The sequence below is a fragment of the Salvia hispanica genome, chromosome 6 (genome assembly GCF_029641045.1).
Source record: "Salvia hispanica isolate PSC_SH4W2 chromosome 6, Shi_PSC_v1, whole genome shotgun sequence".
In the NCBI taxonomy this organism is placed as follows: domain Eukaryota; kingdom Viridiplantae; phylum Streptophyta; class Magnoliopsida; order Lamiales; family Lamiaceae; genus Salvia; species Salvia hispanica.
This window is the reverse complement of record NC_142697.1, coordinates 24,232,415-24,254,703: the sequence shown is the minus strand read 5'-3', so window position 1 is coordinate 24,254,703 and position 22,289 is coordinate 24,232,415. Positions and strand designations below refer to the sequence as shown.

The 22,289-nt window shown below is 33.1% G+C and overlaps 3 protein-coding genes, 1 long non-coding RNA gene and 1 other non-coding gene across 5 annotated transcripts; 2 read left to right on the top strand and 3 right to left on the bottom strand.

Moving 5' to 3' along the window:
* Nucleotides 1-5,474: 5,474 nt before the first annotated feature.
* On the bottom strand, nt 5,475-6,969 carry LOC148923401 (uncharacterized). Its single transcript, XM_089061482.1, has 4 exons — nt 6,900-6,969; nt 6,751-6,803; nt 5,940-6,083; nt 5,475-5,852 (listed from the first exon to the last, which is right to left on the bottom strand). Exons 1-4 carry the CDS (start codon nt 6,967-6,969, stop codon nt 5,475-5,477), a joined length of 645 nt encoding a protein of 214 aa, XP_088917608.1.
* A 2,424-nt stretch (nt 6,970-9,393) lies between these two features.
* TRNAM-CAU (transfer RNA methionine (anticodon CAU)) lies at nt 9,394-9,465 on the top strand. The gene has a single exon. It is a non-coding gene; the product is annotated as a tRNA-Met (tRNA).
* Nucleotides 9,466-11,366: 1,901 nt separating this feature from the next.
* Nucleotides 11,367-12,336, bottom strand: LOC125203094 (uncharacterized). Its single transcript, XR_007173296.2, has 2 exons — nt 12,082-12,336; nt 11,367-12,009 (listed from the first exon to the last, which is right to left on the bottom strand). It is a non-coding gene; the product is annotated as an uncharacterized LOC125203094 (long non-coding RNA).
* A 1,556-nt stretch (nt 12,337-13,892) lies between these two features.
* LOC125204613 (uncharacterized) lies at nt 13,893-17,092 on the top strand. Its single transcript, XM_048103321.1, has 7 exons — nt 13,893-14,102; nt 14,223-14,258; nt 14,345-14,482; nt 15,806-15,892; nt 16,436-16,483; nt 16,561-16,637; nt 16,755-17,092. Exons 1-7 carry the CDS (start codon nt 14,028-14,030, stop codon nt 16,900-16,902), a joined length of 609 nt encoding a protein of 202 aa, XP_047959278.1. The 5' UTR covers nt 13,893-14,027; the 3' UTR covers nt 16,903-17,092.
* A 2,467-nt stretch (nt 17,093-19,559) lies between these two features.
* LOC125198415 (protein FAR1-RELATED SEQUENCE 5-like) lies at nt 19,560-21,525 on the bottom strand. The gene is made up of 2 exons (XM_089061481.1): nt 19,715-21,525; nt 19,560-19,614 (listed from the first exon to the last, which is right to left on the bottom strand). Exons 1-2 carry the CDS (start codon nt 21,508-21,510, stop codon nt 19,560-19,562), a joined length of 1,851 nt encoding a protein of 616 aa, XP_088917607.1. The 5' UTR covers nt 21,511-21,525.
* Between the last annotated feature and the right edge of the window lie 764 nt (nt 21,526-22,289).

Genomic DNA, 22,289 nt, shown 5'->3' with positions numbered 1-22,289 from the left:
TAATGAGACATTTATATACACAATTAATGAGACATTTATATATACAAATAAAAAATACTAGTAGTAAAACTTAAAGGAAATGAGCTAAAATGAACCAAAATGAAACACTGTTTTGTAAAAAAAAAAAAAAGTAAAAAAAGAAATTACGCTTTACGTACAAAAAAGTTAACCGATATTTCAATTTAATATAAAAGGTTTTAAGTTTACACATTTTATACCAAAAGTTTAATTAGTGTTTCAAGTTAATACATTCCGTCTAAATCTAAATAACACACTGTTACTCTTCGTATAGAGTACTCCCTCCATCCCACAAGAATATGCACTTTCTAATTTTGTAAAGTTTTTTCTCTCATTAGACGTAGGACTCATTATCTCTAACAATAAAATAATTACTTTTTATCTCTACCTCTCTTATTTTACCAATTTTACATTAAAATTCGTATCGTTTACGTAATTGACGGAGGAGGGGGTAGTATTTTATAATTGTATTCACCTGTAGAAGATCCCAGTATGAAAAATAGAGATGGATGACGGGAGGTAATAAGTGTTGTTTACATAGTTGATCTTCACTGCTCAAGCACTAATCTTTCGGAACAATACATACATACATGACAATTATCTTATTCAGGTTGACAATTTATGCATTTAATTCAAACTTGCCTTTAATTAATCTTGCACCAGTACTAATTCAGAAATAAATAGCTCTTCGAAGCCATGAAAAATTGAAAATTACTATTCCATCCGTCCTACAAAAAATGTCACACTTGTGGGACGACACATGATTTTAGAAAGTTTTATTTTGTGCGTTAAATGAAGAGAGAAAATATAAATTTTATATTCATGTGTGAGAGAACTTTTTCCAAAAAGAGATATCTTTCGTGGGACAAACTAAAAAGGAAAGTGTGACATCTTTTGTGGAACGGAGGGATTATTAATTTGTAAAAGTTTCAGGGACCTGCGAAGCTCGAGGCAGCAAAGCAACGATTGACGTGAATAGGTGAAGGGTTTAATTTCAAATTTGGGAGAGAGCTCGACGATATTTTGTCAATGGTGGATTCAAACGATAGTTGAAAACTCATGGTGTTTGAATTTTTTTTATTCAATGTATAAAAATAGAAATTGTGCAGGGAATCAAGTAAGTGTGAATATGACGATTTTTTTTAAAAAAAAAAGGATGAAAAAATCAGAAAAGTAACGGTGTTAGAGGAATTTTGGTCGGAATATATTAGTATTAAACTTTTTTGTATGGAATATGTAAACTTAAAATTTTTTGTACTGAATCAAACGTTGGTGAAATTTTTTATATATGTGGTGTAATTTCTCATAAAAAAATATCAAGACCAATTAATATTGGTCAACACTTTTCTCTTTATTTATTTTAATCAAATAAGAAAATAAATAAATACCAAAACTTAAACATTGGAAAATCCTAATCTATACAATATCTAAAAGGGGAGTTTTGAGAGGTTTTGTATAATCATTTTATGCTGAGGGATGTAAATGCAATTAATATAAAATTCAGAAATTAATTCTAATAAATATATAATCCTACTTAGTTGGTTTCCCATGTTTTTTTTTTATTAGTGGAGATTAGTTTCCCATGTTTCATATATACGTGAGTGAGTGAGCGAGTGGGAAGTTAGCAAAGCAAAGATAATTTGATTCAACCCCTCAGCTCAAATGGCTTCGAACGAAAAAAGTGCGGATCAAATCACACGAAATTCTCTATTATCTTCTTCCTTGAATTTGCCTTCATCGAATCCAGACCACCGGAAGCAGCGCATTCTAATCCCCACTGTGCTCGCAGGTTTTTTTTTTCTCTCTCTCTTGCTTTCTGAATTGTTTTTAGATGATCGTCGTCTGATTTAGAGAATTGTTTTTGTGCAAAAACTAGGGATTGCTAGAGGATCTGTAGGATTGATGTCAAAACACATAAATAATCTCGGTCTTTCAGCGATTTCAGCTATATATGCTTCGAATTTCGCTATCGTCACCGGTTGTTACTGCGGTAAAGTTACTCTTTTGATATTGATAGCTTTTAATGATCGAATTTGATATTCATAGTTTCATCATAGCACATTTGATTATGTTGATTTTAGATGGATTGTGTAGCTTTTCCATTTCCACTTATGCTATTGTTCACTGTATTTGGTAATCACAAATTTATGATCAAACATATTGCACTGTGGATTTTCTTCCATCGTTATTGATTTGAGGAAGTAAATTTGATCATTATCATGTTGAAGAAAAAATCAATCTTTATTTGACTGTATATATGTAAAGAAGATCGGATAACACTTGTGTTTGGATCATAACATCACCATGTCTATTGTGATAATCATATATATATATATATAGAGAGAGAGAGAGAGAGTTGTGATCAATGTCGAACCATTCTTAAGGGCCGAACTAGAGACCAAATTAGGGCCCTTCATTTTTTTTATCTTGTGGTTAGGATTAATTTGCAATTAACTTAATATTTAAATCAATAAAAACTTGCTGAGGGGTATTTTAGGAAATCAATTCTTAACACATACATAACACATACATAACGTGTTTCTCTCGCAATTCACGATCTGTGCGTCGATCTCTTCAATCTGCCATCCACGATCTGCGTTCATTCCACGTTCAATCCATTTTCGTAATTCAATTTGTGTTTCATTCGTTTCGGGCTCATCAAAAGCTGCTGGAGGGGATCAATCCGCGGCGGCGGCGGCAGCGCACTTGACAAATTCGGTGGCGCTGAGCCTTAATTCACGAATTCTTCTTCAATTTGGCAATATTCTGACTCTCATGGAGAATATCGACGGATTAGGATCTACATCAACAAATTCCGCGGTTGAAGACGGATTAGGATCTACTTCAACTGGATCTACATCGAACAATGTTGGATCGATTATGGATGATCCTACTAATCCAGGAGGATCTCTTTTTGATACGGATTCTGATTCAGATGTAGAGCCAGAATCAGATAATACCACAGTTGAAGGTTCATGACTTTTTCCAGTTGAGTAATGTGTTATTTTTGATGTTTTTCATGTTTGTAGTGTAATCATATTAATAATGAAGTAAATGGTCGGAAAAATGAGCTAAAAACTACGTTGCAACGTTGGAACGCTGATCCATGAGCTTAAAACTAATGAAGTAAAACAAATTTTTTTCATGTTTGTAGTGTATATGCGATTTGTACTCATGATGAACTACACTTTGGTTATCCTGAACTAATAACAAGTAAAACTGAACTTTTGTTCTTGTTGAATATTAAATGCTGATATTATTGTAGTGTATATGCGATTTGTACTCATAATGAAGTAAAGTTAAGTTATCCTGAAGTAATAACTAGTAAAACTGAACTTCTGTTCTTATTGAATATTAAATGTTGATATTATTGTAGTATATATGCTGACTTGTTTGCACATTAAAATGAACTACATATTCTTTTTAATGAAGTAATAAATTGATAAGATGAAGTAATAAATTATAATAATGAAGTAATATCATTGATTTGTTTATACAGTTAGGTTTATTACCAAAATGAAGTAATAAAACATGAGAATGAAGTAATAAACTGATAAGATTCTGTAATATAAATGATATGTTTTCCTTTTAATTATAATCTAGTTAGTATGAAGTATTGAATTCATAAAATGAAGTAATAAGTTATGATAATTAAGTAATATAAATGATCTGTTTACACAGTAGGTTTTATTACTAAAATGAAGTAATAATTCATAATAATGAAGTAAATCACTGTTAAAATGAATTAATAAAATATTATCATGAAGTAACATCTTTAACTGATGTGTTGTTTGCATATTAAAGTATGCCATCAATTCGACTAAATTGTTGTTATAATGAAGTAAAGTTAAGTTATCCTGAAGTAATAATCATTAAAACTGAACTTCTGTTCTTATTGAATATTAAATGCTGATATTATTGTAGTGTATATGCTGACTTGTTTGCACATTAAAATGAACTACATATTCTTTTTAATGAAGTAATAAATGATAAGATAAAGTAATAAATTATAATAATGAAGTAATATCATTGATTTGTTTATACAGTTAGGTTTTATTACTAAAATGAAGTAATAATTCATAATAATGAACTAAATCACTGTTAAAATGAAGTTAGTCCCTGATGAGTTACATGGACGACGCTGGTTGAAGTCTAAATTTGTCAAGGCTGTGCATTTTGGTTTTGATAATAATATTGAGTCATTTATTGCTGTGGATGAGACGAAGCAGGAATACAAGGATATGCATGCAGATTTTTATGATATCGCACGGCTTATAGAGGGAGATGGTGATAAAATTCGTGCATTTAGACATATTATGGCTGAAGGGAAAAAAGAAGTACTTGGTGAGGGAAATGTATTGTCTATAAGTGAAAAGAGACAGATGATTGAGAATTTTTATGGCTCAGAAGTCCCTAGTGAAATAGAAGTTCATCCACCTGATGTTGTCAGCACCAAGGGTTCTGGTCGACGTCTTTCACGCCTTGAGAAAGAAATAAGAGAGTTGTCGAAGCCTAGAAGGAAATGTGGTAAATGTGGCGAGATTGGTCAGCATGATTCAAGGAATTGTGACAAGATACAGGAGTTGAAGAAAAAGAAAAAGAGGAAACAACAATGTTGATGCTTGTTGTTCTTTTCTCTAACAATAGTTATGTTTTGTCGTTTATTACTTCAGTGGTATATGTTTTGTTCTTCATTTTTTAAGTTTAGTACTTCAGACCCGTAGTTTCTTATTTCATTTAAAATTTGAATTTGAATTAGTTTAAACTTTTTATGAAAACAGATCATTAGCTTATTGATTGATATGAGTTTATTATATCATTAAATAGAATATTTAGTTCATTTATATGAGCAAATTATTGATTGATATGAGTTTATTATATCATTAAATAGAATATTTAGTTCATTTATATGAGCAAATAACACAGCTGTTAGTAGTATTATATAAAAAACAGTTCATACAGTATGACAGTTACTTCATCATACTTAAATATTACTTCAAACAGAGTTAATAAAATGCAAGGTAAAAAATAGTTCATTCAGTACGACATTTACTTCATTATATTGAAATATTACTTCAAACAGAGTTAATAATGTAAAACTTGTTCATTCATTACGACAATTACTTCATAATACTGAAAAATTACTTCAAATAGAGTTAATAAAAGGCAAGGTAACACTGAACTTTGATCACAACAGTTAAATTTAAACCATAAACCCATACAACGCAGTAAATAGATACTTCATAATAAAAGCCTGATACTTCATTATTATAGATTTCCACTTCATTATTATAATTTATTACTTCATTGTACAAATTAACTACCCAATGAACTATATCTATTATCCAATGCAACATTTAAATCTAATATAGAACAACATTAATAAGCGAAGTACTTTATTTTGAATTGCTCAAAATAGATATATGTATATATCAAAACATAATCTGCTAAAATCTTCATTTTTTCTTTAAATATGCTGCAATCATTTTCTCAACATCTATTACATGGCTATTGCTTTCCTCCTTATAGTATGCTTCGGTAACTTGTTTGTTGTTGAAGCTTGTATGGCTGTTATTTGCTAACATCAATGCAGAGCAATACTTGGCCCTCAAGCTTTGGAGAACACCTGAACTTGATTTTTTTAAACCACAGTTCCAACAACCTTCGCGCTCACCCTTGTATGTTTCTATGTGGCGCATTAGAAATACTCCACAGTCTTCAACATTTTCAAAAGTTCTCCATGGCATTTTGAATCTCTGTATTTTAGCATTGGATATTGTCTTGCATTGTTTGTGAAGACCAATGTTGGTGAGGAATTGACAAAAATATGATCTCTGCATGTATAATAAAATATATGTTATTTTTAGTTGTGTATCATATGTAAGTGTAATAAAATTAAATCATATGTGAAGAATACAAACCAGCGTCTCTGGAATGTCACTATAATTGGTTGTGAGATCATTGTCGTCGCCATTTTCAGAGTTATCTAGTACAGCAATTCCATTTCTTTTGAAGCAAAAGCAAATACCATAATAATGCTCATTCGCACATATGGGGAAAAAGACCTATGTAATGAAGTAAAAGATCACTCGAATGAAGTAAAAAACTGGGAGAATGAAGTATTGTTAAATATCTGAAGAATATGAAACAACACAGCAGCTGAGTACAAAACAGTAAATAACTTCATTTTTTCAAATTACTACTTTATAAAAAATTAAGATACTTCAGAATGATGCTTGTACCGTGTCCACATGTTCCCATTTGAAATTCGGTATTTCCTTCACTAAGAATACTATGTTACTTCATTTAATGTGCAAACAACACATCAGTTAAACATGTTACTTCATTATAATAGTTTATTACTTCATTTTTAGAGTCATTTACTTCATTATAATGTTTTATTACTTCATTTTAGTAATAAAAACCTATTGTATAAGCAGATTATTTATATTACTTCATTATCATAACTTATTACTTTATCTTATCAATTTACTACTTCATTAAAAAGAATATGTACTTCATTTTAATCTGGAAACCACACATCAGTTAAGTTTAATCCTAAAATCCTAAACCCATACAACACAGTATATAGATAGTTCATATTTAGTGTCTATTACTTCATTACAATGCTTTATTACCTCATTTTACGAATTTACTACTTCACAGGATAATATATTAGTGCTTTAACTTCATTTTATCAAATTACTACTTCATAACAAATATTTTTTATACCTTTTTCCTCAGGAATTTTTCTTCCAGTAGCTGTCTTCTTGCGATGATATTTTAGTCCTACATCTGTTTCGATTAAAATCGGAAACAAATTTCAGAATATAATGAAGTAAATTAAGATTAAATATCTGGAAAGCTTAAAAGTGTATTACCTTCATCGGAAGTTCTGGTGTGACGCAGCTGGCGTCCACTATCGCCCGAGGACTTCCTTGTGTCAACCATTTCGATTTTTCCAGATGAATAGCTTTGAATCGTCTATTTGGAGTAGAAGATGACCGTCAATTTAGATAAACAAATCAACGTCGATTTGGAGATAGAAATCAGCGTCGATTTGGAGAAGAGCTTCGTCGATTTGGAGAAGAAATAGAGAGAGAAGTGAAGACGGAGAAGAAATAGAGAGAGAAGTGAAGACAAACAATCCGTGAATGCAAACCGCGTGAAGTAAAATTCATCTATTCAAATTTTTTTACCCTACATGTATTTTGACCAAAATACCCCTGGATTGAAGTAAATTAATTACTTAATGAAGGAGTGAAATTATTAAAGTATTGTCTAATCTCATCCATTAAAAACTAAATCTAAGGGTCCTAATTTGGTCTCTAGTTCGGTCTTTAAGAGTGGATTTGTGGATAATAGGACTCTATATATATATATATATAGGGTCTTGTTAGGTTGAGATTTATCAACCTAATTGAGAATTGAGATGCAATCTCAGTCATTCATCCAAAATATTTGTGAAATGTCAACAGCATGTAGTTTATGTCAACAGAGGGGTATAATTGTAATTTTATTAATTTTTTTATTTTATTTTTTTTAAATTTTTTAAATTTTTTTTTGTTTTTATATTATTATTTTTTTAATTTTTTTTCAACTACATATACTATTCATGTCAACTACACATCAAATGTCAACAACTTTATTCAATAAATACTATTTAACATGAATTGTACATGTAGTTGACATTATATTGTGTAGTTAACATGAATTGTATATGTAGTTGACATGGATTGTACACATAGTTGACATTATATGTGTGTAGTTGACATGAATTGTATATATAGTTGAAATAAATAAATAAATAAATAAATTTAAAAAAAAACAAAAAATAAATTTAAAAATAAAAAAAATAAAAAAAAATAAAAAAAATAAAAAAAATTAATTTAAAAAATTTTTAAAAAAATTAATAAAAAATTAAAATTAAAAATTAAAAAAATATTTATTGAATAAAAATTACTATGATATTACCATTCTGCCCTTTCATAATTAATTAATCTAAAGATATTTTCCATGTGGAAAAATCTGGACCACTCATTTAATAAAAATGAGTGGCTGATATTGCATCTCATTTCTCAATTAGCATAAAAAAATCTCAATTGATCACAATCCTATATATATATATATTTAGTTAATTTTAAAGTTAATGTAGTGTATAAAGAAGTTTTAAAAATGATGAGTAATTATCCATTGTATTTAATTCTTTATTGTGATAGATTTTATCTTCCTACTCCATGATTTGTTGTTCAAACATTATATTATATGATATATTTCAAATTTATTATGCTTCAATATTATTTGTATAGATTTTTTATTCTCATATAACTAAAATTGTTACGCATATTGTTCATTATTAATATTAATTCTAATTTATTTAATTAATTTAAAATTAGATATTAATATGTGCATAACACATGCGTGATAAGAGAAATCATCTGAGTATTTTTTACCATGCATGCATCAAAAGCAATTTTCTTTTTTCTTCGCGGGCTTTTCACTTGGTTCTAGCAATTTTTTAAAATTTATTTTAAATTTGTATTGGCTCTAAAATAATTGAAAAAAGGTTACAAACAAATATTTGAGTTTACAAATGGTATAAGATTGAAAAAAAAAATTGTATAAGAAAAAAATGAAGGCTTAATTTGTTGTGGGTGCTAAAGTTGTAATAGAATAAAAAATAAGTGCTGACTATATGTATATTACAAGCAACTAAAATATTGTAATCAAGCCATCTATGTATTCGTTATATCCTCAATCTGTCATACGTAGTCATATTAAATGAGTAAAAAGACAAAAGACTAAAATATACCCCCGTCTCATAAAAATAGACCATATTTTCTTTTTCGTCCGTCCCATAAAAATAGTCCACATCTATTTATGGAAATCTTTTTCTCCTTCTTTTTCCTTTATCATTTATGGGCCCCACAATCCACTACACAATTTCAACTACTTTTTTTTTGTATGCTCTTACTTTATCAATTACACATTAAAACTCGTGTCGACCCCAAATGACCTATTTCTATGAGATGGAGAGAGTATCATCTCCGTCTCATAAAAATATGTGTATTTCTATTTTCGTTTGACCCATAAAAATATGGGTATTTGCATTTATAAAAAGTTGTCCTCAAATCATTATCCATATAAATCAATTTATTTATAACTTATACCACTATGATCCACCATTACAACCCATTAACACAATAATAACATGAGTCTCACTATCCATTAACACTACTTTAATTACTTTTCTCCTCATCTCCCTTAGTCTACCATATTTTCGTACATTAATTTTCGTACCCTTTCAAATGTCCATATTTTTTATGCGGCGGAGGAAGTAATACTATAGTTATTTATTATATAAATATAACATCAATCAGAGTGGCGCAGCGGAAGCGTGGTGGGCCCATAACCCACAGGTCCCAGGATCGAAACCTGGCTCTGATAAATCAGATGTAGCTTCCTATGTTTTTTGTGTAATTACATTTTTTTTTTCTTGTTATAATTTCCTAAGAGGGCGGTTGGTACCCATGGAAGTAATTTTTATAGTTTCCTAGATAGTGGGCTTTTCACATGCATATGGACAGTCTTTTTGGTGATTATATTGTGTTTGGTGCAAACCGTATATCCCTGAAAGCCCGCGGCTAGTTGTTTGGTTGAAAGCCTAAGTTTGTGAAAATAATTATGAAATGCCTAAACTGCCCCTCAGTTGAGTTTGGAATGACTTAAAGTCATCAGTTCTAATTTGGGCGAATGGCTTAATTTGGCAAAGATCAAGTCCTAATTCGACGATGAGGAATATAGTGGTGGAGAGGGCGGCGGAGGTCGGAGTGGCAGGGGAGTAGAGGAGAAGGTGTGTGAGGAGATGGAGAGGGGCATTGATGACGGGGGGGATGGGGATGTAGCTTCCCATGTTTTTTGTGTAATTACATTTTTTTTTCTTGTTATAATTTCCTAAGAGGGCGGTTGGTACCATGGAAGTAATTTTAATGGTTTCCTAGATAGTGGGCTTTTCACATGCATATGGACAGTCTTTTTGGTGATTATATTGTGTTTGGTGCAAACCGTATATCCCTGAAAGCCCGCGGCTAGTTGTTTGGTTGAAAGCCTAAGTTTGTGAAAATAATTATGAAATGCCTAAACTGCCCCTCGGTTGAGTTTGGAATGACTTAAAGTCATCAGTTCTAATTTGGGCGAATGGCTTAATTTGGCAAAGATCAAGTCCTAATTCGACGATGAGGAATATAGTGGTGGAGAGGGCGGCGGAGGTCGGAGTGGCAGGGGAGTAGAGGAGAGGGTGTGTGAGGAGATGGAGAGGGGCATTGATGACGGGGGATGGGATGGGGGTGGGGGCTGTGGTAGATTCTGGTTGCATAGCAGTAGCCGATTTTGGGTTCGGTGGAGTGGGTTGATTGAGTTTCTGCCATGGAAATCGGAGGTAATTGTTGCTGGAGATTAAGGTGTGAAGCGGATGAAGGAGTGGGTTGATTGTTGAAGAGTCGCGAAAAGTCAGCGAGGTGTGTTTGAAATTAAATCTCCCGATCCAGAGAATCCACTAGACACCGGGTCTAGGAACTCAGAGAATCCTTGGGTAACCTATCGTTGGGCACACAATCACTTCCTTCGCCCTTCAAAACCCTCAACCCGCTATAGCTAAAAAGATTAGTACAGGGAAGTAGGGATCGAATCCACAGAGACAGATGTGTAAGTAAACATGCCCAAAGACCTGGAAGCTATTTTTGGCTGCGGCCACGCAATTTTCGGGGTTGAGCTTTAATTCCTAGACTGAGTAAATATAATATTCTATTCTAACAGCTAGATCTAGGTAGGGACATGCATGATGACTGAAAGTAATTGAAATGACTACTTGACTGGGTAAACGACTTCCTGAACTAGCCTAGACAGACGAAAAGCGAAACGTGGGGACCATTTCCTAAAACGGCATAGTACGACGGAAAAAGTTGCAAATTAACTAACTAAAGGACTAACTAACAGCGACACCATCTTCTCTAACTTTTATCACAAAACAACCGGTGAAAAACAGAGCAAACAAAGATCAAAACAGGGCAGACGAAATCAAACCGATGGACACAAAGAACGACTATAACTAACACAGATCCATGACTACTAGACGAGGCAAACAAGTAAATAGAATTCAAAACGTCATAACCATGCAAATGCGACAGATATATACGTCGGATGCTTCATCCACTCCGGATCCAAGCCATCCACAACAATCAAACACCATTTCCATCTCCGATCTTCACAGATTCAACTATATTCAACCGATCAACCACAACCTCCAAGCAACTCAAACTCAAAACTCAAATCAACCAACAATATCCATCAAAGCAAACAAATAAAAGGACAATATCATAACTGAAACCAAAATAGAAATCTCCATAGCAAGATACAAAGTATCCAACGAGAGAATAACAAAACACAACCGAGCTTCGAACAACGAAGACTCGGGAAAATACGGAATATAAACTGAAAGCAAATAACGATTGTATCTTCGCCTCCGTAGAGATGGTGTTACACCACAACTAGATCCGAAACGTGAACTCCCCAGAATGATTCCCCTCAAGTGTGTGTAGAGAAAAATGGAAAAACTAAGCTAAGAGCCGATGTGGAAAAAGAGATATCTTCATGTTGATCGCGTGCTCTTATTTATAGTAGGTAGAGCTTCTAGACTGTTCTTGTAATTCCCATTTTTCCCTCTAATTGGATGCTCCTTAGTCTAGTAACTCTTCCTTCTTCCGCTCACTTTTCCCGCCAGCTTCTTCTTCCAGGCAATCTTCGTCTTCTTCCTGGGGCTGGCGATTTCTCTACACACCTGGCTTATAAAATCTTGTTAGACCCAGGAAAGCACAAAATTTATCCCTATAACCAATGCATGAAATTAGCCTTATCAATTGTTCATGGAAATTGAGTGGGTTGATTGTTCCATGGGCGAGACTGAGTGGGTTGATTGTTCACGGAATCGGCATCCTTGACGCGAACAAATTGAATTCAACAAATGAATTATGATTTTGCCCAAATAAATTAGGATTTCGCTGAAACCTGATGCAGAGATCAAGTCCAATTTGGCAAAGGAGTGAAATTAGAACGACGAGGATGACGATTGTGTGAATAGTTGCTTGAATTTGGAGAGGGACGAGGATAAATTTGGGATAAGTGTTTGTTTTCAGGAGGAGGGAGAAAAGGATCAATCCTTATACTGCCTGTGATAGAGTTACACAACCTATAAGAATAGTAGTAGCTGGAAGCCTACAACCTGAATGTTTTTATCAGGTCGTGGGAATGTGTTTCAAAGCTACCAAACACAAGTTAAAGGCTGTAAACAGTGTCTTTCCAAGGCTTTTCAAGCCTACCATCCAAGGCCTGAGTATTCAATCTTATATTCATTGTTATTAATTTTATAAGAATAAGTCTTTGAGAATAAAATATGTCCAAATTTCATAATTTTTGCATGTAATATTACTTAATTTATTAGTTTTGGATCTTAAAAATTACTACGAGTTTGTTCATATTTTGTTACGAATTGACAACTTTTGAATGTTTATAATATTAGAATTTCATTTGTGATAGGTATTGTGATGTTCTAAGTTTATATTTTTCTAAGAATTGGCTGGGCCTTCGAATTTTTACGATGTTAGAAATTTTATCTGCGTTAGATATTGCGATGATTCTAACGCAGACTTTGGACGATATAAACAGTGAAGGACGAAACATTAGTGATTTTGAAGTCCATCTTCAAATCCTCAAAATCTCCTTTGAAACTCGCCCATGAAATTGTAAGTGAACAACAAATTTTGAAGATAAAGCTAGCTCTTGGATTATAAGTTATAACTGTGATGACGTTGCTCCTCATAATTGCCCACATCAATGGCCTCCAATGAGCAAATGGATATTGATTAATTAAGATGAAGTCGTGACAACACAAGTGAATGGTCAAAGTTTTGGGATGAGAACCTTTGTTTTTCTTTTAACTTAAATTTTTTTTATATGTTGTAAAATAAAAAATAATTACCAAAATGTTTAAACATCTATAACTATAAGTGTGTTTATTGTGAAATTAGTATTAATGCACATATGGGAATAATGTTTTTATACTTCATAAACATTTTTCATCTATTTTTTTTTCTATCACAGCGTCATCGTTAAGCTACAATTTTTAAACATTTTTACAAAGCCTTCCTTAGCGTGTCCATAATAGTAGAACAGTCACGTCACAACCACAAAAAGAACTTCTTTGCTTAGTCATCACAATCATGCCTCAGCCACATAAAACTTGTTGACATATTTTAATTCGGTCAATGGATTTGAGAAAAATTTAAGATTGAAATGGAATGATAAAAATGAATAGGGGATAGGTATTTTATAGATAAAAATTAAAGAATTAAAAAAAAAAAAAAACAAAATTGACCGTCGTGGCAGTCTCACGGCTAACAATAGGCCACTGCGGCTCCGCCGCGCGACTGCCACCATCCAACCCGGCGCAGCCGGGTTCTTGGCTGTCTTCCCACCGCCGCGGCGCCTACGCGGCTTCCCTTCTTTCATAGTAGTAGAGTTATTTACTTATTTTGCCATTTTGCTATATTACATAGTAGAGTCATTTCTATTTTTAGTAAAAAATGAATACATTGCTTCTCATTTATTCTACTTTCTCTTATACAGTATTTTATTCTCTTTTCATATCTCCACCATTTTCATTTTTTAATTCTTCATTTAATTAAATTCCTTAATTTACACTTTTTAATTAAATTGAGGGCTAAAAAAAACACCTTAACCGTGCAAGGGAAGAAATAGTAGTACGGAGTACTATTTAATTGACTTAAAACTCATTTAAAACATAAATTTTCAAACCCAGTCACCGTACCGTGTAAAACAAACGCTACCTAAATCCCCCTTCTTCTTCTGAGCTCCCACACTCTTCCACTCCCCAATTTCGAATTCGCGCGCAGAAAATTCTACAAATTTCTCCGCGATTGAAGCAGCAGAATAAAATGCCTGCGGATTTATGCACTCAACGCCCACTCTTCGGTGGCGCCATCTCCTCCACCTTTCCGCTTCGCTTCCAGGTTTATATTGGTGGAGTATTTTTTTTTCTTTTGATGTTTAATTTCCCCTTCTGTACTGCTTTTTTAAAAAAACAATTAATTTGTTCGATTTAATGAAGTTTCAATTTACTGTTTATGCAGGACGTAAGCAACATGCGCCAAGTTCCTGATCATCAGGTCAGAGACTTCCTGAATGATTAATTTGCCTTTCCTCCGATTTCGTTGTTTTCTTTTGTATTTTATTAATCAAATTGCTGCTGTAGGAGGTTTTTGTTGATCCAGCGCGCGACGAGAGCTTAATATTTGAGCTCCTCGACTTGAAGACAGATGTGGCGGATCACGGAAGTGCCACGTGGTTTCTTCAAGACCTGGCTAATGAGCAAGATGCTGAAGGAGCAACGGTACAATCAGAGTTCTTTATCTCACCTCTTTTTTCTTATAATTTCTGTAAAGATTTCGAGTTTCATGCTGCTACGTGGCTCAATTGGACCAATTGTTTGCATCTCATGCTACTCCAACGAATTAGTGAAGTTTAGGAAGTCGATAATATCAAGTTATTTTGTTGTTTTAGTTCACTGTCGATCCATTCCCTACCACATTTGAACTTTCTCTTTGATGTTAATCGCCAGTTGTTTGATGACTAGTTATTTAATACTTTGTCAGAGAAGTTTGTCATTATCATGGTCGATGCTAGCTTCGAATTAGCTGTTTTGGTGATAGCACTGGTTTAAATGATGGTGATAGAGAGGTTATCTTTACGGCCTTATTTTGGGCTTAAAGTACTTCGGTTAGATTTGGATTCCATTATATCAACTCTGGTGGTTGTTTGGATTGGGAAATGTTTCTGATTTGTAGTATTATTTTGTGTTTTAAATTTCTTTGTTCTAAAGTTACTTGGATGGGATTTCAATTATTTTCTAGCCTTTCTTTAAATCCATAGCTCCAAATCCAAATGCAACCTCAGGTCACATCAGAACAAAGTTTTCCAGTACGATGGTGTTTTCGAGTAGTTTTTTGAGTTATTTGGTTGTAGATATCATCCTCCATTTTGCATTTCAAATCCCTAACTCTAAATGTAGCCTCAGGTTGTGGTGATGGAAGTTTGTCTTATATGACTCTATGAACTTCACGATAAAAACTTTTTCTTGAGTATGATATGACTCCTTTTGTGGAAAGCTATCAGGGAATCCAAGTTTTGTGAGTTTCAATTTTATCCTAAAGAAATTGTAGACAGAGTCTTTCAAGATTTTAGTTTGTCCTTGAGGATTTAGAGATGAAATATATCTAAAATTTATACAGGTTTAACTTTGAAGCCAGGTTGTTGTAGTGGAATTAAGTTTAGATCTGATTACCATTGTCATTTACTAGCTGATGACAGATTTTCTCTGTTCTTTAGTTCGTAATGTAGATTTTGCTCATTTAAAGGCCTATTTCTATTAATTTCTTTTCATTCAGGAAGAACATAATTCTGAGAACTGAAGTTAATGATGTTATGATCCTGCATCTGTAATTCTATTATTTTCAACTTTTGTGTTCGTGTAACACAACACGGTCATCATGTAATTTATTGACAGAGATGAAAATTTTCACTCTATAAATTATTTTCTAGATCTTATTTGCTGACAATTTATGTTGTTGTATAAAAAACATTAAATGTATAGCTGATAAGTTTAAAATCTTGAGTTTCCTTCATAATAGTTGCATCGGCTTGTTCTATAAACCAGGTGCTTGAACAATCAGGTGTATTTGAGGCTGATGCACTACGATTTAGAGACAGTCCTGCTGTTATTACAACTGCAGTTGGTCAGATGGTATGTACAGTCTTTTACTAATTGGTACTAGTACTATTTTGTATGCATTAAGAGTGATATCATAATGTATCTAGTTTGTGATATAAAGAACTTAACCAGCCCACTCAACCCTCTGGAGCCTATCCCTAAAAGAAAAATGTACTGTGTTAAAACGCACTTCTCCTCGAACCTCAGATAATCATTTCATATATTATTTGCTTGCATGATCCTGTGTTAGTAGTTACACACCCCATTTATTATCTCCCTACTTCTGGAACATGTCTATCGAAAACATTTTCAGTACTGGATTTCTTGCCAACAATTCAAGATTGCCATCAATTAAGCCCTCTGCTTCTGCTGCTTGCTGACATTCAAGTTCTGCTAACCTGATATAGATCCTTGAACTAGTGCGAGTTGTTTCTTAGTGGCTAGGTAGTACAAGTGTACAACCATTAAATATCTAGCAAGAGATTCAAGGATATTGAGGTTGACATTGTGTGTTTGGTGTTTAATTCCTATAATAATTTATCAGCAAACTTCATTTTTGCTACGCTCCATTTTCAGGCCATATCTAAAGGTAGACAGGGAAGAGATGCTCAAAACCTAGTTAAGGTAAACTCGCCATTTCATCTTCCGAGGAGAATTATCTCAAGATATTTGGTTGGGACCTTAATATACGTTATTTCCAGGTTTATCTGGCTAATTTGCGCCTCAAGGATGTTGGTACTGATGTTCTGATTACTGCATACGAGCCCGTGATGATAAAGTAAGTAGATTCTTTACTACTCCCGCCCAATTGCACATATTGATTCTCTCTCAGGTGCCAACTGCTTTCTAGTATCTGCTCTTCTTCCTGGCTCATCTTCTGCATCCCTTCTTGCAGCCCTTTGAGTGAGAGTGCTGCAACCGTCGGTGCCGGCTTAGCCGTGCCTGCTGCACAGTCCGGATGCATGCCGATGGAGGAGGTCTTCAGAGGTGCCATCTCTAGTTTCAAGGTGAATGACTGGAGTCTTTTTGGTGCCGTGGCTTGAGCTAGGCATCTTGCTTACGTTACAGTTTCCGCTGTTTGTCTTTTATCTAGAATCGTCGGCATTTCGATACATGTTTGTCTTTACGAAGAAAAAGTATCCAAGATAATAGTGTTTTATATGGAGTATTAATCTTTGAACAATAATATAAATGTACACTGATCAATAGTCAAGGATATGGAAATTCTCTTAAGCCGGCGAAAATGATAGATTGATGTCAGACACTTTTTATAGTTCAAAGTCAGAATTGGAAAAGCTTGAATCTTTTTCCTATTCATATCAATAGGTAATAAGTGATGGTGTTTGAAAAAAATTGTTAGTGTAATATATTTGAGTTGTTTTCATACAATAAAGTCTAGTGCAACTGTTTGTGTACATAGGTAGTCAATTCACATCAATTCAATAATTGCTAGTATTTGTACACGTACACAACGCACTACAACCTTTCATCAAATCTTCATCCGTCATTTATATTCAAACTTTATGTAAAATATGTGTGGGGGCGATTTCGTCGATGCTGCAATGTGTAATATGCGACTAATTAATATGTTTAGGCAAAGTTATACTACCACGTTATTCATTCATATATCATGATTAGTAAAAATGGAACGGGAAGAAGTTATTAATTTATAATAAGCTCAAAGTTTTGCCCAACTGTAACCTTGTCGGTAATAAATAATGAAAGGGCCCTTTAGCCATCAACCCATGTTCTCAATATTGTGTTCTTGAGCTGTATGATTTTTTTCATTGGACAAAAAATACTAGTGTCAACTCATTACATGTAAAATACAAAATGGTCTTAAGATTATTTGTTGGAATTGATTATATTTAGAGTTGGAGTCGGATTTGACTTTTGAAATAGTACAACTGAACCCTTTGTACCAAGCTTGGATATCAATTTGCCATCGAAATTAAGGTGTTAGAAAATACAGCTTTTAAATTGAATATTATGTTGCCCAAATTTATAAATCATGTTAAAATTGGCAAAAATACTAGTATTTGAAATTTGAAAAGGGAATGCTAATAAGTCAAGCTAGTCATTAATTAAATTGAAAGTTCATCTTTTTCTTGCTTTACATTAAATTTGAATGTAACACGAGACTTTTGAGAAATAAAAGACCAAAATACATTGTGAAAGTAAATAGATTTAGGAAAGGAAAGAGATGGGTAAAATGAAGAAGATATGCATTAATTCCGACAAATAGTTGTGCATGATTAGATAAATTAGTTAGAGGATGGTAAGCCATCTTGATCATCTGTATAGGACAAGTCATGGCACGTGATTATCTCCCAACAACCATCATTGACCTAATCTCCATGCCCCCCATCAATTCATCCATATATATTTATATCTCCACAAATAAGTTTTCCCTCAAAATCAACCCAATAAATTAGGAGTAATTTTGAGAGAAAACGGCTGGTAGATTTAGCAACTTCTCGCACTAGTTTTAGGCCGAAAAAGGTAACACTAAATTGAACTAGCTAGTGTTTTTATGTTTGTAGTGTTTATCATCATTTTTTGATGATATCCACACACACATAATGTAAACAATAGTAGTAGCAAATATAATTAGGATTTGTATTTCTCCATTAGTGAATGAATATTGAAACTGTATATGAAAGCAAAATATTGTTTTTTCTCAAGGTTTTCAATTAACTATTTCACATGATGGCGCCATATTCCTAATCTAGATAATAATCTCACTTGTCGTTCAAATTATGAATTTGTGGATAAGATTGTGCCATCAATTAATAGTACTGTTTCCTTCAAGTGTGTGTCTTTACATAGGTTATATGACACTAAATATTTAAATGATAAGAAGAATATGGAGCAACGAATTATTGAAATAATGGAGATATAAAGCACCGTCAAAAAATCTTCTTAATTTAGTGCTTCATGGATTCCTAATGAAATATTAAACATATATATTGTGATGAATAACAATCATCGAATCAGAAAATGAGGCCATTAATTAACGACGATTATAGCTAATTTATAAGCAAGATATTTAGTTTAACAGAGAAAAGATATGCTGCATAATAAATATGGGCTACTGTGAGCGACTAAATCACACGTACACACGTACGGTACTTTCCTTATTTTTAGAAATTTACTAATAAAATATAATTCCCTTTCATCTATTTCCATGTCAGCAAAATTATTTATTTTCTTTAATAGCTTTCCTTTATGGATTTGTCCTTTTTAATTATTTATCTTTCTACCAGCGCATGAATACTGCTCCTAATTAACTTTCTTCTTCACCTAAACTAGACTATTTCATGGTTAGTTTCTGTTCAAATAAAATAGCATCGTTTTTTTTTTGTTTTACTCTTTAGTTTTGATGATCTTAAAAAATAGTGCTACATTTTTTCAATTTAATGATTTAAATGAGATTTAATTTCTCAATGTAAAACTACGTTTCCAATTACTTTTAACTAGTATTGCAAAAGTTTTGGAATAAAAATCATTAAGGACTCAACTCAGATTTTGAATACATTAGGCTTTGAAAGGATGAAATTAATTAGATGCATGAAGTATTATGAAAAGATAAGATGTATTCTTATAAAATCTGTTTCAATACAATAAAACCATCAAAAGATTAAATATTGTCTTAGCAACACTAAGCGAACAGAATTAAAAAAATCACTAGCTATGGACATCAAGCTTTTTCATTTGCATATTCGTTGATGTCGTGATGGTCATCTGCAACTGATCTGAAATATAAAGATGAGAGCAAAAACAGTAAATTAAATTTATTGGTCATTAAAACAACTAAACAATGTAAATAATGGATCCCAACAATAATTTACACACCTGTCTTGCAACTTTGGGCAATTACGTTTATCATGTGATGCACCACGTAGTCCACAGCCACGACAAGCCCTAGTCTTTAAAATTGACTTCTCTTTTGATGATAACATTCGCTTACCACATCCTTTTGATCTTATCTTAGAAGGATCACCAATGTTTTTGGTTTTATCTAAGCTCTTCCTTGTTTGACTTCCGTGCATAGTTGTTGGACTAATACCCATCTCCTTGATTTTACCATGTATGTAATCAAGTTGTTCATCCAAAAACTTTGTCCCCTCGTCAGTCAAAGATGCATAATCAATTAGTGTTGAGGCCTTATAAGATAACTTGGCTCGTCGTGAGATCAAAAATCTTGTTGGATCATCATTGCAGTTTTCATCATCTAATATATAAGCAACACCACTCTTTGCTTCTCGTGTCCATCGCTTAAGGATATACTTGTCAGGTAGTTCAAATATTTGGTTGACACGGAAGAAAGCTAGCATATGTCTGCACGGAATACCATCAAACTCAAATTTCCCACAATTACATGAGATATGGTCACTATTTTTATCATGCATCAGTAGCCTTGGTTTTGAGGACGAACTACTTTGGAAACTCATCACATTGTAAATCACAATATCATCTCTGATAGAGGTCTGTTGCACAAAGTAACCATGACTTCGACTCATTTCATCTTGAAATTCCGTCCATTTTTTTTTCGTGTACACTTTAACCATTTGAGCTTCCATCGGCCAATTTGTTTTGATTTTTGGTTGCTCATTCATGTCAACATGGTCTGCAACTAACTCATTGTGTCTTTGACGTCTTAGTGCCCGATTGAATCGTGTGATAAAATCCATCAATGAGTTCTTGTGAGAGACATACTTTTTAAAAAATGAATGCGAACTCTCTGATCTCTGACTACTTGACATCCCTGCAAAAAAAACATGACTAAAATATGTCGGAACCCACTTATGTCGCAGCCCATACATCAACAATATCCAACTATTTTGTTCCAAGTTAGCACATCTAATAACCTCTTTCCATCCATTCTCAAATTCCTCTGGAGATGTTGAATTTTTAATAACATTCCTTATGCTCTGATAATGATCTCGGAAAGTCACTGGAGAAATCTTCTCTGGAAATTTGTTCAATATGTGCCACAAACAATAACGATGCACTGTTTCTGGCAGAACTTGTGCAAGTGCTTTCGTCATAGCAGGATCTTGATCAGTAATGATTGCTTTTGGTGCATCACTTGGCATAGCTTCCATAAACTTATTAAGCAACCAAATATACGATTCTGTCTTCTCGTCACTTAGAAATCCACATCCAAAAACTATCGTTTGATGATGATGATTAACCCCTACGAAAGGCGTAAAAATCATTCCGTACTTATTAGTGTTATAAGTGGAATCAAACACAACAACATCACCAAATGCTCCATAAGCCCTCCTTGATTTAGGATCTGCCCAAAAACATCTTTTGAATATATTCTCTGAATCTGTCTCATAGTCAAAGAAAAATGATGAATTTTTCTCCTTCTCGGAAGTAAAGAATTCTATAAGAGTTTCAGCATCAATCCCCTTTTGTTCATCCCTTAATTCTCTCTCTAAATTCCTGATATCTCTTTCTGTGCAACCTACACTTTCGGGCCCCCCAGACTCCATCTCCAATAGTTGCATTTGTTGACAGGTTGGTATATTAGCTTCTGAAAATTGTTGAGTCAACACTCTCTTCACAGCAGAAACACTACGGTGTGATCGGAGTAAATGCACCTTTGACGGAGTAGAGAGTCCATGATTATGACCTTCCATAAAGACGCTAACACTCCAGTCAGATCCAGTTTGTTGCTTGACAATGGAGATCTTTGCCTTACAATTAGTTCTAACTTCACCACGAGCTCTTATCTGAATTGGACCACCAGGTGGTGCTCGATTTTTTGAACGAGCTTCATCAGTTTGACCAGCTTTAAAGCATACAAATTGTTTCCAAACAACTTCGTTTGTCATCTTATTCTTTCTACTATTGCTATATCTTGCACTAAAACCAGCTTCACGTGCATACTGATTGTAGAATTCAAACGCATCATCTATTGATCCAAATTTCATTCCAATTTCCGGCTTTCGGTCATTTGCAACTTCAGGAATATATAATTGATCGTTCATATTTTCACTCAAAACACTAAGAAAATACATTCAAAATATTAATGTAAGCAAACAGAATAATAGAAATAATTAAAAAACACAAATTGATAATTTTATGATAAGCCGGAGGTTCTTAATTGGAGGTTCCTAATTGGTATTATTACAAGTATAGATTCAGTCAAGAGACAATTAAAACACGAAATTATTTTAAAAAATTAATCAAGCATATAATATAAACAAGTAAAACTAAAAAACATGTAAATTATGTAAGAAATTCCAAGCATATATGAAGATCAAGGCTTAAAACTAACCTTATGCTAGCACTCTTCGAGAGAGACGGCACTTTGAAAGTTGTGGAGAAATAAAAACCTAGGAGAAAACATGTAGTATATAAAACAAACAAAGATACGATAACTAAAAAGAGAAAAAAGGAAAGTTAAAAAAGAAAA

Bases quoted from the DNA above. Each gene is read 5' to 3' on its own strand.
- LOC125198415 (XM_089061481.1), bottom strand. From the start codon at position 21,510: ATGGAAGGTCATAATCATGGACTCTCTACTCCGTCAAAGGTGCATTTA. The intron at 19,615-19,714 runs GTGTGTAAATTA...TTTATATTTCAG, and splicing joins TGCCCAAAGTTGCAAGACAG to ATCAGTTGCAGATGACCATC.
- LOC125204613 (XM_048103321.1), top strand. From the start codon at position 14,028: ATGCCTGCGGATTTATGCACTCAACGCCCACTCTTCGGTGGCGCCATC. The intron at 14,483-15,805 runs GTACAATCAGAG...TCTATAAACCAG, and splicing joins AAGATGCTGAAGGAGCAACG to GTGCTTGAACAATCAGGTGT. The intron at 16,638-16,754 runs GTAAGTAGATTC...CCCTTCTTGCAG, and splicing joins TACGAGCCCGTGATGATAAA to CCCTTTGAGTGAGAGTGCTG.
- LOC148923401 (XM_089061482.1), bottom strand. From the start codon at position 6,969: ATGGTTGACACAAGGAAGTCCTCGGGCGATAGTGGACGCCAGCTGCGT. The intron at 6,804-6,899 runs GTAATACACTTT...AGATGTAGGACT, and splicing joins CACCAGAACTTCCGATGAAG to AAAATATCATCGCAAGAAGA. The intron at 5,853-5,939 runs GTTTGTATTCTT...TTATACATGCAG, and splicing joins GTGACATTCCAGAGACGCTG to AGATCATATTTTTGTCAATT.